Source organism: Ictidomys tridecemlineatus, chromosome 8 (genome assembly GCF_052094955.1).
Source record: "Ictidomys tridecemlineatus isolate mIctTri1 chromosome 8, mIctTri1.hap1, whole genome shotgun sequence".
Lineage (NCBI taxonomy): Eukaryota > Metazoa > Chordata > Mammalia > Rodentia > Sciuridae > Ictidomys > Ictidomys tridecemlineatus.
In genome coordinates, this window is record NC_135484.1 from 95,228,715 (window position 1) to 95,248,273 (window position 19,559).

At 35.2% G+C, this 19,559-nt stretch overlaps 1 protein-coding gene across 3 annotated transcripts in view; it reads right to left on the reverse strand.

Moving 5' to 3' along the window:
* Positions 1-2,769: 2,769 nt before the first annotated feature.
* The window catches only part of Prim2 (DNA primase subunit 2), a 261,225-nt gene continuing 244,435 nt past the window's right edge, over positions 2,770-19,559 (reverse strand). For 2 of the 3 annotated variants that reach the window (XM_005318524.5, XM_040282880.2), the window contains 2 exons: positions 9,931-9,999; positions 2,770-3,388 (listed from right to left, as the gene is read on the reverse strand). In XM_005318524.5, the coding sequence (XP_005318581.1) occupies positions 3,167-3,388; positions 9,931-9,999 (291 nt within the window). In that variant the 3' untranslated portion in view covers positions 2,770-3,166. The remainder of the gene's footprint in view (positions 3,389-9,930; positions 10,000-19,559) is intronic. The other variant, XM_040282881.2, reaches the window with a different exon arrangement.

Below are 19,559 nucleotides of genomic sequence, written 5' to 3' on the forward strand. Positions count from 1 at the left end.
TCCTGAAGTACTTCTCCACCTTACCAGAGGGGTATTTACTATTCTGTAGCACAAGACCCTGCGCCTGCCCAGCTCCAGCCTGTCGACCTTTCCTTCCCCTTCCTTTGCCCATATTAAAGAAGTTAACAAATGGATCTAATTACCACAGTGGTTTGAGGCTTCTCAACTTTTTTTCCCTTCCAGCTGTAAAGATGTCCTCAGATTGAGCTTCACATTCAGAACTGCTGTCAAATTCCCACTTTAATGGGCACTTAAATTTAATGTCAAGCTGATGCCTGTGGAAGACCTTGATTAAATTTGCAAACAGTAGACTCTAACCGAACCAGAACTTGAGTTTCTCCTTTCAAGCTTAAATCCCAGAAGTTTTCTTTTCTTCTTTGCAAAGAATTACAGAAGTTTGCTTGCAAAGACCCTGAGTATCAGTAAGAGCAGAGAGTAACAAGCAAAACAACCTGACTGCTTTGAGAGAGAAGAAATCCCACAGCTTATTACAATTCTATATGAATTAAAGATCTTCCCATATGCTTTATTCCATTACCAGCTCATTCAAAATCTGACTATTCACTTTCATGATTATAATGTTATAAATAGTCTTAAAAAGTTTACTTACACTCTTCCTAGTGTCCTTTATGCACATAGAAATTTATTAAGAGTCTTGTATTATATGGGCGTAGTGAAAAATGTGGAGAACACACAAATGAGATAGTGTCTCCACTAAAATGTACCGCTTCAACCAGCTACAAATTGCCAACCTAGTTTCTTTCCTCTGTAATAATCATACAGCCTCTTTTCATTGAAGAGGTAATAAAAGACTAGAAGTTAAAAGATCTGGAAGACTCATTTTTTTCATTGAAGAGGCTGCTGGCATTTTCCTCTTTTTGGGTTCTCCCTATATCATTCGATTCAAACAGGTTTGCTTTCAAAGAAAACAAAATCAAAATTGTCAAGACCCTGTGAAGCATGAAAAATAAATTGCTTTTGCCAACTCCAAAAGCACCAGAAAGGCATTAATTTCTATCTTCTTACATAAGCCTCTAACCCCTATCCTCTAATCGGTAGACTTCACAAAATGTTTAATATATTCTTCTGTATAAAACAATCTACATGACAGGAGATCAAACCTTATTACTAAGAAATTGAACTTGTTTAAATATTAGTTGTATTTACAAGTGTCATTCTGAAGTTGGACTAGACGCATATAAAACATTCAAGCAGGATGACAAATTCTTGGAGCTGCCAGCATAAAATCAATGTTCTAAGACACATCTACCATGCTGTTAATGGCTCTGTCCTTTTAGCTGGTGGGAGCATGTGCTTCATAAAAGGAGAACATGAGGCAGTAGAAAACAATGGCCTTGCAAAGTGCTGCCAGAGAAGAAACACCCTGTCATAAGATTTCTCATTTAACTACAATGGTGAAGCTGCTTCTAATATTTCCTTTTCAATACAACGGAGACCTAAGTTTCTTTTTTTTCTTTTTTTTAAAGAGAGTGAGAGAATTTTAACATTTATTTATTTATTCTTAATTCTCGGCGGACACAACATCTTTGTTGGTATGTGGTGCTGCTGAGGATCGAACCCGGGCCGCACGCATGCTAGGCGAGCGCGCTACCGCTTGAGCCACATCCCCAGCCCGAGAGACCTAAGTTTCTATGCTCAGCCTACTAAAGCTAACCTAACTCTGGTGAAAACAGCTTTTGTTCATAATATTAAAAGACTTGTGGTTTTGTAGTTCATGGTAGGTCATTATCAAATTCCTGTTGAACTATGAATGATAAAAGATAAAGCAGATGGTTTCAGAGGGAGAGATTTATGAAAGTAATTTATAATAAAGTTATTTTCTGAAGTAGGTAATAATTCACAAAGACAAGTAATAGTTCAGATAGTGACCTATAATTAAATGAGATACTATTTCCAGAAGTCTCAGAAGCCTAAAATAAAAACCAGATCAGCTGACACTTTTAGTTTAAATCCTTTTCATATTGATACAGTGTATCACAAGATTAAAAAAATGAAGTGTTCCTAATAGTCCAGTTTTTTAAATACAATCTCATCTTTTCAATTTAGTTAGCATCTGACTTAAGGATAAATAACCTCTCTCTTCTAAAAAGAGGACTGAAACAGACTTAAGAAAAGTTACATTTCAAGCTGGGTTTCCTTAGAGCCCCAAATCCTCTGGATAAGTAAGTAGAAAACCCAGGGAGGAAATCAATTAGATAAGGGCATCCACAAGACAATGCATGAATTATCAGGGAAAATCTAGTCCATCTTACCACCTTGCCAGGGGTGAACAGAGCAGGGCCGAGCCAATGTATCCACAGTGTTTGCTAAATTTCTCTGACACTGAAAAGTAGGGATTACTATTATCAGAATATTCATTACTAAAGTTAATTAATCTACTTGGTCATTTTTAGCAACCACAAAATAATAAACTGGAGGGTAGGAAAAAAACATTTTAGACTTAAAAGCTTCTTGCTTTAAAAATCATCTATTTTTTATCCTACCCCAAAATAGATGGAAAATGACAGCAGATAAAGATTATTATCTATACAATGATCCTATTCCTTGCTAAATACATCTGGCTATACAAATTCTGTTTCTCTTAATTCTCAAGTCACAAGTGATTTCAGTAGTTTGCTATCATTCAAAGGAGTCAAAGTTCTCCTTGCTCAACTCAACTTTTTTAAAAATCTTCACTGGTGATTAGAATATTCGACACCACTGCCAAACACTACCTTGAATACTGAGGTCATAAAACAAGACTCCCAATTACATACATTTTGATATTTATTAGCACAAATGGTCCAGAAAAAGATTGAGTCAAAATTACAAATTGAGAGTAATTAAAATAAAGTTTTAGCTGCATAGTTTCCTGAGGGACTTCAACAGTCCAGAAGGCATTTTCATCTCCTAAAATAGGACTTAAATCACAATATTCAAGGGCCAGACTTCAACAGAATCTTTTCATTTTCTCCTGTGTCAAAGCAAAAATACAGAGGTCTATGTTTTTGCCTGCTTTGCTAATAAGTGTGCATACGTATGTACAAGAATTGAGGTGGAATGGAGGGAGAAGTTTAAAAAAAAAAGTGAAAGAAATGGACAAAATCTTAAAAATATGAGAAATAATAGTTGGTGGGGGGAAAAGGGTTACTTAACTGCCAAAGAATCATGTACTAAAATAATCTTCTAGTCCCTCCATGTCCATTTCCAGAGAGGAATTTAAAGAGGCCAGAGCAGATGATGTATCCTTGAGTTTCTGGACACTTGGTTTGGCTTGAGGTTCTGGTTGGGTGGATTCCTTCTTGATATCTTTACCACCATTTAGGATCCGTTGACTCTCCAGAAAAAATTGATTAGGATGACTCAAAGAAAAGCCACAGTCATCCACCTAAACAAGGAAGCATATTTATATCACATCAATGTATAGCAAAATTGTAAAGGGGCTTCAAAAACTGTCTTAGGTCTTACTCAAAACTTACTTAATACCTACAACATAGATCCCAGCTGTTCTTATAACAATTACTTAACCCATTTCATTCAGAGGGAGATTCAATCACTCCCTCAACATTAATGGTTCCCAATTTATATGTCCAAGACAAACTTCTGCACCTAGCTCTACTTTCTATCTGATTCCCTATCCAACTCTTACTCAACATCTTGTATGGCTCAAAAGCAGCTCAAACTCAACATATGAGTAAGCTAACAAAAATTAAAGTGTGAACCTTCAAGTCACTTTCTTCATTCAATCCCTGGGCATGACTGAGTTGATCCCATGCAACACCCATTCTAACACATATCCCCGAGTTCTCATCTTCAGAACGTGGAGTTGATGACAAAATACCATCTATGCTTGCATTATTTAATATTTTTTAGTTGTCAATAGACCTTTATTTTATTTCTTTATATGCAGTGCTGAGAATCGAACCCATGCTAGGCAAGCACTCAACCACTGAACCACAACCCCTTGCATTATTAATTTAAAGATGGTATTTTCATTTGATATTTCTTAAAACTTAGAAACTGTACTCTTTCGCTCATCTGCCTTATTTACCAATCCTTTTGTGTATAACTCTTTGTACTGAAGTGATTTGCACATAATAGATACCTTAAAAATATATAGTTGAGCCCAGAACTAGCCAGTATATACATTTCACACATTAATTGAAGAGGTAGTAGGGTTTTAGCATTTGACTCAGACTAACTTTAAAGAAATTTCCAGCCCAGTAAGTCATACACTTAAAAAGTTTTCAAAAATAGAAAAGTGAAAAAGGTCAGAAAAAAAAAGCCTGTTATACTCTATAGTGGAGAAGGTGAAAATTTGCCATGAATGAAAAGGCAATAGGAGCAGCAGGTCAACATGAGGTGGAAAGGTAATGTCCTAGGAAAGCAAGTAGTTCACATGGCCTGGTATGAAAGGCACATGAAGGGCATAATGGGAAATGAGGTTGGAGACACTGGCAGAGACCAGACCTAAGAGAATCTTGAAAACCAGGGTAAGTAGTCTAATTCACTACGCAACAGGGAGTTAGTAAAAATCCTTAAGTGGTGTGATTAGAGCTATGCAATAATCTTATGGCAGAAAGGAATTGGCAGGAGGGAAAAGGAGCTGCTGTTACAGTTCGGAATGAACCTTCCTGATGGGTGAATTAAGCAGAAACAAGGTCTCGTTGGCAATAACGAGATTCTCTTTAGTTGTTAATGTTGGGCCAATAATTTTAGTTATTACACTGTGTACACACTGACTTCAAGTTATTGCCCAAATAACTAAGAAAAAAATCTTTACTTTTTTAAAAATTGGATGCTTGATTTCAAAATGTGATACATCTATACTTTTTATTAACGGAGTCATTTGTGAACTTCTTTATATTAATTTCACCCCAATTCATTCATAACTAAGATCAATATAAATGTTGCATCTGCAAAGTGCTTCATGAAAAGTTTACTAACACATTTCAATTAGAAGGATTTATATTTTACAAATAGAGGAAATTAGAAGGGCCCTTGAGATCCTTTAAATTGAACCCTCTTCATATGTAGACTAAGAAACTGGTGCTTAAAGAGATTACATGGTTTACTCAGTCATAGAACCATAATTGGATTTGCTCAAATTTAGGTCTTTTGGCTAGATCATTTACATTGCCTAAAACCTCTTAACAGATTTCAGACCAAAGTCAAACTGATGATATTTTATTACCGGTGTGTGTGGGGTGGAATCTGATTCCTGATGTAACATAACAGTGGGGGTTGTCTACATCTTGCTTCAAGTTATTCAGTTTTTCAATAAACCTAACATGACTGACTCCCCAGGATTAAATACAATTATTAGACTGTAGTGTGGACAAAATAAAATGTGATGATCTTTATAAGCCTCCTAACCTATGAAATCGAGATGGCAATGATAATAACAGTGCTACATAACAGAAATGGGATGGGGAAAACCAAGGGAATAATGAATGCAAAAAGAGCTGTTTGTTCTATGAAATTTAAATTAAACATAGTCGAGAGGCAAGACACTTAAAGCAGAATTCTCAGGATAAAAAAGAAAACCTTGCTTTGTATATCATTTAGTTGCTTTTCAATTTAAGAAAACCCAAACTGGAAATTGTTGATAGTGCATTATGAATATGAAAGAAAAATGAAATTAAATTTCAATCATAAAACAATACACAAAAGGCCTTGCCCTTATACCAAAAGATTAGCAAATAAAGAACATTTAAATGGCTTAGTTTTAAAACATTTTAGGAATGTTCTTATTTTTTAGAAATGTGTGTGTTAACTGTTTGTTAACCATTTAAAACAGTGCTTAGGGCCTTGGAATGAGGGTGATACCACAGTTCTGTATGATGGTTTGTTTCAGGAATGCATTAGCCATTCTTTATTGGTTTTGTTAAGCAACTTAATAGACCATAACAAGCTTGATAAAATTAGGAAATTAATTTCCTTTTTTACAGAATTATTTTTTTCTAGGGTTTTTTCTTTTTCACTTTTATATCTGAAGGAAGTGCATATGTTTACCATTTGGCTTCCTTTTACCTTGCTCAGGAAAATAAACTTTAAGGGGGAGGGGAATACAGAAAATAGATCTTAAAATAGAAAGTAGGCTCATCCTAGTCCCTTATTTCATTTATTTCTGCTCAAGAGCCAGCAGCTATTTGCCTTCTCATAAGAAAAGAAAGGAACATGCCATTTTCTTCATTCTAGATTTGGAAACATGAATTGAGTATTTTTATGATTGTTTTCTGTGAATCCTCTGTTCCTTGCCCGGTTGGTATTGGTGATGTTTTTCTTTGTTTCTTACTGTTTGTAAGATACTGGGAAAGGGAAATTCTGTGATAGTTTTGAGTCACTCTGTCAAAATACTTGAGCTGAATCAAATATATGAAATATCATATGTCAAGAACCATGTAATGTTTTGAACAACTAATATGAGTTTTATCTCAGCTCATAGTTTCATTTCATAATCAGTTGATTCTATTGCTTTTAAGCCTTTGGCAATGCAGTACAAAATGGTGGGGACACATAATTAAGCAAAGCTGCTTACCTCAAGGCAGCTGGGAAGGAGCCAGGGTTCCAATATTTCCTCCAAGGGCATACCCACAATTACCTTATTTCCTTCTACTACAGGGCTAAGGACAGACTTCAAGAGATGGGCTGATGGGAGACATTCAAGACCCAACTATAACACATACTAACTTGGAAGATCCAAAGTACTGAAAAGGATCTAAAATAAGATCAGTTTGGTTAGAATTGGAGGAGGTACTTCATAGGATACATTATTAATTTTTGGTCCCATCTTCAGAGAAATGGGGGCCATTAAAAGATTTTTAAAGCAGGGTACTTAAATGATATCATTCCAATAGTTGGGTGGAGGAGTAAGAATTGGAATGGGGCATCTGCAGATTCTGAGAAATGAGTTAGGAAGCTATTCCAGGGTTCCAAGTGAGAGATGATGGTGGCTTTTAGCCCAGAATTCTAATTGGTATCTAAAATGATGATCCTGAGTTATTATTAAAAGGCTTAAGTATATTTCACACGTCCCATTTAAGATTGCAGGAAAATGTGATAGGTTTTAACAATATTCTGTAGAGATTTATATTATGGGGGAAAAATATGCTCAGCTATATAGAAAGATAAGTCTCCAGAATTACTCAATAGCTAAAGAAGTCTATTTAAAAAGAAACTGTTTTCTATTAATATTCAGACTAATTTATACAAGGTTTAGTGTTTTCATTTATACATAAAACATGCACTACAGTATAAAATTTTAAACATTACTCCCTAAAAATACTGAGGAAAATAGGTTTTGAGCAGGCTGCTTTTGACATGTTCTAAATGAATATCTCCCAAGCATTTGCTTGGAATCAACACATGCTGCATACATGACCTTCACACAAACATAGGTCTCATATTTCTGCCACAGTAAATGTAGATTTTGAAGGAATGAAAGCAATATTGTTTTACCTATGGGATATTTGGGCTTTAATCAAGAGGTTTTGCAATGACAGCTTATAAGCTGAGGCAGCTGGTATTACCAAAAAAGCCATATGGAACTATCATAGTGCTGCTGCAAATGGTATCAATTAACTGGTTCATTTTCAAAACTTTCATTTAAGTCAATTTGATCACAGAGGCCTCAGGAAAATAAACCTAGGGTTTTATTGGGAGGGAAAGTATGGCAGAAACCTGACAATAAAAACAGATTCTATTTTTAAATTAAATTGGAAAAAATAATAAATGAAGGGAGATAGTCACATCTAAAAATCTATAATGAGATATCTAGTGAATACAAACAGCCTTTTTATTTCATTGATTTATATGCAGTTTAAGTTAGACTATTGCTGTATGTGACAGAATTTAGATACATGTCTTTTCAATACCTTCATTTGTCTAAGGCAAGTTTTAAAAATTGGCAATAGTAGCAACACTTTTGTGAGCATAATCAATAGGAGAGATACTACAAAAGCATATTTCAGAACTAAAAATAAAAATCACTCCTTTTTAGAGTCTGTCACAAACTCAATGTTTAACTCTACATATTTTATTGCTTAAAAAGGTTGGATAGTAGACCTCAATTTGTGAAAGTTCTAAATTAAAAGGGTCCCTAAATGATTCAGAACATGTATGAAATTCAAACTTTCAACTGCTGCAGTCAGATTAGGGAATGCAGTCTTTAAGTCATACAAAACTGGTGCTGAAAATGGCTTATCTGGTAAGATTACTATTCTGATGAAACTAAAGATAATTTTTTGCTTTTATATGTTAACTTTTAAATTTTGTAAAAATTTTCAGTAAAAATAATGTTTTCTAAAGTTAGGTATAGAAGCAAGAGGACTGGAGCTACATACAGCAGACCAGGTTCTAGCTGCAGACCTTCCATGTGTAGGTTGGGGAAGTCACTTAGAATCAGTAGGTCCTTTTTTGGGGGGGAGGGGGTTACATAAACCTTGGCTCAAATAACCTCAAAAGTCTCTTCATGTTGGCTATTCCACAATTCTAGAAGATAAATTGCTATCACCTCAGTAGTCATTACAAATCTAGTACCGGATATCATGAAACAGCACAGCCATGATTAGGCTCACAAGTCTTAGATGATCTAGCCTAGGTTCAATCCCTATAAGCAGCATGACCATAAATATGTTGCTTTAAGTTTCACTCCTAAATAGGGATATAAATAGTACCTAGCTGTGGTGTACATGGAAGGGAATAATGTATTCAAAGAACTTAGTGCTGTGCCTGGCATGCATCAAGAGTTCTATAGATGTTTTCTGGTATTATTGTTTCATTACTGGTAATGATGTAGAAGATATCTTTCCTCTGAACACTTAAGAAATATTACAATTATATAAAATAGAAATATTTTGTGGCAACTTAATAGAAGACAGTAACATAATTTAACAGCATGGTAGCTGATGATGAATTCAATGAATGAACATGGATCCCTATGAAACCTGGTAAATACCATAGAGTCCACTGAAATGCACATATCCATTCAGATGAACCCCTAAAATCCATTATTGGATGTCTGTCCCAGGTTAGGAATCCATGCTCAGGATCAGTAGTTGTATGGAAAGTCAATGGGCTGAAATTGACTTGCAGCTGTGTTCTGTTGGCTTGCCCATGTGTATACTTCCAACAGGGCACAAGTTCTTCAGTATACCACACTGCCTGATTCTAATCTCAGCCAGCTCCAGTTTTTTGGCTTATTTGCCTGATTCTTGTACACTGAGTTTGTAGTCCTTACTGTTCACATTTTAGACCTCACTGTGTGACATATTAAGTCACTCACTGAAGTTACCCTTTTTGTAATGAGGCAGCTTGCAAAATAAAAACCAAACACATTTCTCTGGTTTTGTTGTAATTAGGGAGGTATATGAATAATGTGACTGGGCAGACACAAACATTTTCTGAGCGGAAAATGGAACAAGCCTTTGGTTCTTGTGGGCAACTCGGGCAAAGGTTGTAGATCTAACCTAGCAGGGTGGCAAGCTAAGGCCTATCTGGCCCACCACCTATTTTTATAGATAAATTACTGTTGGTTCCAACCATGTCTCATTTATGTATTTTCTATGACAGTTTTTGCATTGTAGTGGTAGAACTAAGTAGTGACAGAGAAGACATGGACCATAAAACCTAAACATTTTCTATAGCTAGATTATAAAAAGTTTGCCAAACTCTCGGCCTTATCCTTAGATATGGAATAGTGGGTAACAGCTGTCTTATAAAGTAAGATTTTCTCATGATGCGGCTTCTCCTAGTTCCAATATTCCTGGTTCTCCAGCATCCAAGCGTAGCTTTCTGGCCCTTTAATAAGTTTTATAATTTACTTAATGCTATTTTATAAATTCCTAAAAATAGTTAAAGGGTTTCCACTGGAATTGAAACAGTAACAAATGACAAAGAATTAGGCTATAAAGTAAAAAATTTACTTACGTTATGTGTCATCTCAAAGTACTTCTGACAGGCTACCTGGTAGTGTGTCCCCTTTACCAAATCCAAAATCTAAGATGAATGAGGAAAAAGAAATCACAAGTTAAGTTTCTTCTAAACCACAGTAGCTCACAGGTATTGGCCTTTTCATAATCTTCACTACAGATAGGAAATGCAATAAATCATGTAGCATGTTGTACTTCTGCAGTCTGGAAACTGTGATAATTTTGACATTATATAGTAGCTATTTGGGTCAGCATTAAACCACAGATGACAAGTGATAGTAAGTGATCTTTCTGACCTACCAACTGTGAATTTTAATAACTTTACCTTGAGAATAAGATGAAAATAGATCCTGGTATTATGACTCTGACAGTTATTGTCAGAATATCGTATGGCAACATCTCTCCCAAAATTTATAGATATAAATCTAGTAATCTAATGGTTGGTGCATGAAGCAATCAAGTATACTATTTAGATTTTTATTTTCCACATTACTTGTTTATACAGATACAGCATAAAATACTGCTCTGTGTGCCCATCAGGAAAATTTAATATAAACCTTTTGGATGACTATCTGTGAAGGAGAATGCTTCTACATTCAATCTGATTTGTCCTTTTTGAAATGAAGTTATTTCTAGTAAAGCTCAGCAGAATGTGAGTGAATAGTCTATTCTGAACACCTATTAGGAACATCATCCTATCTTTTGTAAATACAATTTGCTGTCCAATTCTACTTCACATAATCTCTTCAGAGTGGTGCCAACTCCCATCCTTATCAGCAGACTGCAATGCCAATTGAAAAGTGGAAAGTTTTGTTGCCTCCCCCAGACTCCCAAAGACATAAAATGTATATTTGGCCTATTTATCAAACACAGTAAAATGCTGGAATTAAGAGATAACCTCAAATGAAGGGAAACATAATTCTGCAGAAATGTTAATTTCTACTCCCTTTCAAAAGGCTGACCTTCCTGCCACAAAAAGAAATAAACATGAAGCCTCGAATTCCTGCTACCCTTATTATTGAATATAGCTTTACATCTTTTGACAGAAAGGCAAGAAAACTCCAGTTTTTTGGCTTATTTGCCTAATTCTTGTACACTCTGAGTTTGTAGGCCTTGCTGTTCACATTTTAGACCTCACTGTGTGACACATTAAGTCACTCGGCACTCACTGAAGTTACACTTTGTGTACTGAGGCAGCTTGCAAAATAAGGGGTATGATGCAAAACTGACAAGAATGTGCTTAAAAGACCATTTTCTCCGATTGTCTTATAGATTACATTTCTGAATTTCATGTCAGCTTTTATTAAAAGGCTTGTAAAATGCCAACCAATCAGCCCAGGATCCAGCCTGTCTACCAATTTGACTTATTCTCATAATTTCATCTCTAATAATTCAAGAAAAATAAGTTGAATTGAATCAATTTAGTTTCACTATGAAAAAGAATTTACAGAACCAAAGCTCAACCATGTGGTAGATAAGTTCCTTTTTATGTAAAAAGCAATAAATCCCACATTTTTCTCTATATAAACATTTCTGTTCCATTGTATAAATTAGAAATACAGGGAGTATGGGAGGAACAGACAGACTCTAGATAGGGGGATTAGCAAAGATGGTGGAACGTGTGGGCATCATTATCAAACGTACATGTATGAAGCCATGGGTGTGAATATACTTTATATAAAACCAGAGATATGAAAAATTGTGTTCTATATGTGTAATAAGAATTGTGATACATTCTGCTGTCATGTATTTAAAAAAAGCCATTAAAAATACATTAGAAATACATTTAAGTATCTCTCTTGTAAATATATACATATAATGTAATACATGTCTTCATTGCCTATTTCCCAAACATGTAAAAGAATCAAATATTTAGGTGATACATACATGTAAAAAGTTAGTAAGGAAAACTGACATAAGCCACAATGTGAGAAGAGAATTTTTTTTTTAATTTGTATGGATTTGCAAGTGAATTTCAATCTTTTTTTAAATACCCCTATACTGGGCTTGAACCCAGGGGCGCTCTACCATTGAGCTACATATTGTCTCTTTTATTGAGACAGGGTCTAGCTAAATTGCTGAGGCTGGCCTCTAACTTGAAATGTTCCTGTCTCAGCCTCACAAGTCACTGGGATTATAGGCATGCACCACCTCGCCTGGCCAATTATATTCTTAAAACAACTTCACCAATGAGGTCATAGTGTCATGAGGTGAAGAAAGACTCTGTAAATGTGTAAAGACTTAATAACCTCCACCCCATTGGCTAGGAAAATTGTTCAAAGACAGATAAATTTAGGCCTAAGGGAATGAGGCAGTGGAGGAAAAAAACCAACAAATGAGAGAGACTGCTTTGAGGAAAGTAGGTATTATTGGTAGATATTATTTCAGAGATGAAGACATTTATCCTCTTAACATAGGGGATGTCTATCTCATGAGGACAGTAAATTTCAAAAAAAAATTAAAGTCATGTGACTTAATGATCTTGCCTTCCTTAAAAGGAATATTAAAAACTTGCATGCTTTTTTTTTTTAAAGAGAATTTTTAATATTTATTTTTTAGTTCTTGGAGGACACAACATCTTTGTTGGTATGTGGTGCTGAGGATTGAACCTCGGGCCGCATGCATGCCAGGCTAGCAGGCTACCGCTTGAGCCACATCCCCAGCCCTTGCATGCTTTTAAAATTAAAACAAAATACGGGTCATTGCTCAAAAATCCAACTAATAAAAATATAATTTCAGATTATGATCTGTATTATAGAGATACAGGAAAAGACAAAGGAATTCTTGTGGACCATTTTTCCTGAGTAAAATATGAAGACACTGCAATGTTCTTAGCACAGAGTAGAGTTAACATTTTTTTTTTTTAAAGAGAGGGGGAGAGAGAATTTTTTTAATATTTATTTTTTAGTTCTTGGAGGACACAACATCTTTGTACGTTGTGCTGAGGATCAAACCCGGGCTGCACGCATACCACGCAATCGCACTACCACTCGAGCCACATCCCCAGCCAACATTTTTAACAGAACTTTTCTGCCTGCTGGGAACTGACTGGAAAGGGCAGGCGTAGAACAGGAGTTCATTACAAGAATCCAGGGACTAGCTGATGGATCCCTGGACCAGTGTGGAAACCGCAGTAGTGGTAAGTGATCAGATTTGAAGACAGAAGTACTTCCTACTAATGGTTATAAACTATTTATACAAAGGAGATATTCTGCATGAAAATACTCAACAGGAACTTATTCCCTAATGTTTTAAAATGCATTACATAACACTCTCCTTTCCCTCCTTTATTTAGGAAATTGTTTGATTTACTAAATAAAATGAACTAGTTTTAAAATTGTTTCTTATGTAGTGGCATTTACATATCACATAAACTTTAAAGACCAAAAATACCTACTAGTCACTAAACAATATGATCAACAGAGGAGTATAACATGTGATATCTCTAGTCTTCGTGTTAGCAACATCTTAGATGCATGCCTGCTTTGCTGACTTCAAAATCTGCCCAAGTGATTCTGGTGTTCTACCTTTTGTATAGAGTGAAACTTAATATATTTTGTACTTCATTGTTGATTTTTCTAGTATGAACATCATCAGTAAGCTCTATAAGATATTCTGTAGGTATCTCTATTTTGAGGATAGCACCAATATCACTCGCTGGTGAGTTGGAAGAGTTCAAGGCAGGAAATACAAAGCTAAATATGGGAAGGAAAAGAAAATTAAGGTTTGAAAAAGACAGATTTTGGCATTTGCCAGACTTCTAAGGACAGATGGCCTGAGACAGATTTTTTTTGGAAAAAAATGTGGGGTCAGAATTAAAATACCCCAAAAGGTAATGAAGTGAAAAAGATCGTGTAGTCAGACAACAGTAATTTTTGAGAGTGTTGGTTGCCCTAGCGTAGGTTCTGAACACCTAGACCTCTATAAAGCAATAGCTCCTGTATCAGGCCATTTTCTATTGCCGTAACAAAATACTGGGTACTTATGTTGAAAATGTTTTATTAGCTGATAGTTTAGGAGGCTGAAAGTCCAAGATTTGGCAGTTTCATCTGTTTGGCCTCTAGTCACAACATGGGATGGAAAAGAGCTACATGCATAAGAGATCACATGGCAAGATGGGAAGCTAAAGGGAACCAGCTTCTTCTTTTGATAATAATCCACTCATGGGAACTGTGTTAATCCCTTCTGAAGTTGATCCTACAACATTGCCATGTGAAGGTCTAAACTTCCAGCTCATGAGTCTTTGAGGGATACGCTCAAAACAGATTCCTGAGGCTGGCCCAGAGCACAGGTCAGAAATGGAAAGAAAACAAAAGCAATACAGAGATGGAAACTCATTGAGAGAAAGAAATACAAGAGGAGATGGGAGAAAAATGTGGAAGTACAGAGATAAAGGGAGCCCACAGCTTATAAAAGGTATTTCACTGACTCTCCAGTTTTCATATCCATTCAGAAAGGACCAAAGCTCAACATGATTTCCTACTGCATATAGTATTAATTCCAAAGAATAGTTCTCCAAAGGTCAGAGGAAACTAAATTGAGGGCCAACTCTGATGTCTGGGCTACAGGGGGCCTAATTCTGCTTTAGAAACATATAATGAATCATATCAAATAAAGGCTCATTTGAAAACAAAGACAAATTTCTGTGAAGATCTAAAATGGCAATACTAGACATTAATACCAATATTTCCAGACTAAAATACAAATGTCATATAACAAACAGTTCATTTATTATTCCAACATATTTCACAAGTAACCAAAAAGCTAAGAAAAATTGGGGAGTAATATCAAAGCAATTCACATTCCTTAACCTTTCTATCAATTGACTAAAGTCTACCTGAAAAATTTTAGATTTTTAAATATAAAGGCATGTAGTTTTTCATCTTCACAAAACAGCTCATTGTATTTGTAGTGTTTGGTAAAACCATTAATTATACTTCATCTATGTTTCATCCTCAGGCAATTTTCTGCTGTTTTTGTCCCCCCCCCCACTTGTAGAGAATTCTATGGTGGCTAACAAAGATATTGTTTCATTTGAACAATGAAGAACAAATAGCTCATAACAGTCACACAGAAAAATAACTATCTGAATACACGTGATATATTAACACTGCTGGGAAATACCATAGATACAACATAAAATGTTAGATATTTCTATTATTTCTAACTTTGAGCTTCTTTCTTCCTAATATTTCATGCCAGGTACAACTTCCTGTCTGCCTTTTGCTTCAGTGCCTGCCAATGGGGCTCAGATGATTACCTGGCAGCAGAATGTGCCCACCTGCCCACCCTTGGCTTTGGTGAGAAGTGTGCCGCACAGCTAGGTAAGCTGTGATCACCAATTAGATGTGCGGCTAATCTATTGATAGTTCAAGGTCCTGTTTTATGTAGAAGCAATAATAACCTTGCTTCTGAAAAACTCCCCCTTTCAAAATTAGATCAAACTGGTATTTTCCCACTCCATTTCTAACCTTATTTCAAAGGTTAAAGAAAATGTGGTCCTGACATCAAGACTGAAACACTTTCAAACACATGACTTTGCTGGAGTTTCTCATAAAATCGGCATAGCCTGGTTGCTCTGCTGCGACCCTCACTTACTGTCAGATAAGGGCCAAGTTTCCCTCTCTTGAAGAAGCACTTTCATTCACTTACAACATTATATGTCAAGAATTTTTCTGACTCACTCTTTATTGTCTGTAAACATAGTTATTGATTGAGTAGATTCTACCTTTCCTCATCCTTGTCTCTTTATTGCAAAGCTTCTTGATTTATTCTTTTCTCACTCAAAACAGCTTGCACCTATTACCAGAGTAACTCTCCTAAAAGCCAAGTCTAGTTTTACCTGGCATTGATGGCTCTAAGTGGAGGATGGAGCACACACTATTCATTACTATTCGCAGCTCTTTCTCCTCACGTCTCGGACTCCCTCTCTAGGATCCTCTCCTTCCCCCACAATGTGTTTGGAATTTTAGCTCATAAAATTCTAGTGATGACTTCTTGGAGAGTCTCTAATACATTGTTCGATTTGGTTTAGTACAGAATTATCTATTTCTTTATGGCAGGGCTTATAAGGACAGTGTTAGTCCCCAGAACCCAATTTTCATACATCTCCCAGAACTAAGCTTCCTCAAAATACACCCTTTAACAGGCTTGCCTCCTGCAAGTCTCTTCCCTTATCCTGGTGTAGTTTTCTTTTGTCACACTTATTTATCTGCCTCCTCTACTGGAATATCAGCTCCATGAAAGCAGGACTCTCCTTAGTTTTATTTATCTATATTCCCACTGCCTTGAGCAGTAACTGGAATATGTCACCATCCAATTATTTGTTGATACCGAATGAATATTGTTCCTTTTGCCTAATATGCCTCACTTCTTGCCACTGGAAAAACTCTTTCAAGCCCAACATTGCTCCTTCTGTGAAGCATGCCCTCCTACTTTCTCAATTGAAGATCTTTTCCCTCGGATTCTACAACTAACACTTTCAATACTTTTTTTTTATATATTAATGCAGCACTTATCATAAATAGGTACCAAGAAAAGGATTCTTGTGAGCAATATAAACTGCTACCCCAAATAGTAAATTTCTCAATGCACATCAACATTTTAGGTTAAAGGATTAGAACTTTTAGGGAAGGATAAATGAGAATACATACAAAGAGATAAGAAGAAAAGTGTTGCCAAACCTCCTTTCCATAGTTCAGTTACTAATTATTACTGTGATTTGGGCATTCTGGTTTTTTTTTTTCGGGGGGGGGGGCAGGGGCTGATATAAGAGTCAGCCAGTTCACAATCACAAACTATGGTCTTTATACAAATGGCAAAACTATTTACACTGATATAATAATTATTTTCAAAGATCTTATTAAAAAGAAGTGTATCATATCTCATTAGATATGCTATTGGAAATAAAAGCAGAACTTAGAATCTGCCACTTAAAGATTTTTCCAAGGACTAGAGAATATGCCACAATGACGCCCACTATAAGTAATACGTACCAATTGATGGCCAAAAAGATATATATTGTAAACTGAGAGTAAATACCACCAAGCCTGAAATGGCTTAAAGCTCAACAGAACAAGAATCTGAAATATTTGCTTTATAAAATCAAATTGGATTTTATGTGTGTCCTATCATAAATGACAGTATTATATCATTGAATGAAATTCCTCTGTTGCTATCAGCAATTTCTCATGTAATGAAAAATTAACTATGAAAAGATGCAAAAGTGCTGTTTTAACACAATACATTTCCCATTTTAAAGCAATTTTAATGTTTAAGTTTTATCTAATAGTGGAATATCACTTGACTTTCAAAGTGATTTCTCTGAACTGCCTAGAATATTAGGTAATTATCAAATAATTTAGCTATAGTCTGTTTTTTTAAAAAAGGAATAATATATTGAAAAATCAAGTTAGATGTTTAGTGATAAAACCAAAATACAATCTGGCCTGCTAATATCAATTCCTGCTCAACTTCCCATCTTTTCCTTAACGCAGTTCTGAGGTTTACTAAGAACAATGTACACATTTTCGACCACAACACTGTACTCAGTAATCAAAATACCATAAATCAAAAGAGGTGTTTCTGGACATAAAATACACAATGCTGCTCTTAAAAGCAGTTACTCTTCGTATAGTAATGAACAGACTGAATATCACTATCTATTGATAAGGAAATCATAGGAATTTTTAGGTAGTTCAGATTTATATTTACATTGAGTAAGGAGTCGCTGAGATTTATCTTTGCCATAAAACCTTCTTGACATAGTTACTTTTATGTCTTTCAAAGTGTCTTTTTTGAAGGATTTCTTCATTAAAAGACGTTTACCAGTTTTAGATTTAATATGGTCACTAACTTTCTGAAAAATTTTGGAATATGAATAACAAGTTAATTGACCTCTCAAAAATGTAAAGGGCCTGGCTCAGTGGTGCATTCCTATAATCCCAGTTATTCAGGAAGCTGAGCAGGAGGATTGCAAGTTTAAGGCCAGCCTGGGAAATTTGCAAGATCTTGTCTCAAAACAAAATGTTTTTAAAAAACTATATAAAAATAGGTATAGTTCAATGGTAGAGCACTTGCCTAGCATTTATAAGGTCTTGGGTTCAATCTTTGGAATCACTAAAAAAGTATAAAGATGATAAATTTTGAATATGAGAAAAGCTAATATCGCTGTTTTTTGAAACCACCAATTAGATTTGATTCAACATAACCATTATTTTTAAGCAAAATTCTAAAATAATTTCATTAATTTTTATTTTAGCAGTTCTAAAAAATAGTAAAGTTTCAGAAACGTTTAGAAATACATTTGTAAATAACATATCACTTCAATCAACAAACTTGAAAAATGCCTCATTTGCTCACAAGTCAACATGTACAAGTATGGGTTGTAATATGTCAAAACACTGGGAGCAAATATTGAAGTACAATGTGAACACAGAACCAATGTGCTCTAACACTTGACAGTCACAGGACCAACTACTTAGAGCAATGTTCTCCAATAATGTTAAGTTTTCTATGCTAGTTTTCAAAAGTTAAAAACAGATGAAATTACTATTAATACATTAAATCAATAAATCTTCATTTTAACATGTAAATAATGTAAAAATATCACTACTAAGATATTTTACAATATTCTCTGCCCCTATGCTAATTTTCCAAAGCCTGACACACACGCTTTCCACTTAGAGCAAGTGATGCACTAGAGCCCACTCAAACTGGCTTGTGAGAGCTCATTGTGCATACCTACTCCCACTGTTTTCAAAAGGGTTTAGTACCATCCCACTGTTAATTTGACAACAGCCATAGTAGGAATATTTATACAACAGAAATAAGTAATAACATACATCAGATTTTTAAAAATTTTCCTCCAAAGAGCTGCCTTACCAATATACCAGTGCCTTCAAGACATCTCAATTTGTATCAACCACCTTTCAAATGCTCAACAGTCACTTGTAGCTAGTGGTTACTATATTGGACAGTGCAGACAGGTCATTCAGTTAGCAATTTTTAATAGTCAAAGTGTCCTGTTTTGTAGAAAATATAAAAAACACAAACTGTCCCCGAGAAAGACATGTACTTGCACAGATAAAGACTTAAATCAACTGTCTTAATACATTCAAAGAGCTAAAGAAACCAGACAAATGGTAAAAGAAACCAAAAGAACAACGAGAAATAGCAATGAAGAGAATGTTACAACCTTGATGGAATGGACAAATTCCTAGAAATATATAATCTGAATAAACCTGAAACAAGTAAGAGAATGAATCAGAATTTAAAAGTGTCCTAACTAGAGAAGCCTAGGACCAGATGGCATCACTGCTGAATTCTACTACTCATTTAAAGAATTAACACAAACCTTTCTCAAACACTCATTTAAAAAAAAAAAAAAAGTTGCACTGGGGATATAGCTCAGTTGGTAGAGTACTTATCTCACATGCAAAGTCCATGGGTTCAATCCCCAGCACCAAAAGAAAAAAGTCGAATAGTCCTTAATGCATTCTGCAACTAGCATCATCTTGAGAATAAAGTCAAATAGACATCTCAAGAAAAAAATAGACTTGTATCCTTCAGGAATATAGATGCAAAAATCCTCAATGAAAAATTGTCAAAGCAAACCCAGGAGCACAC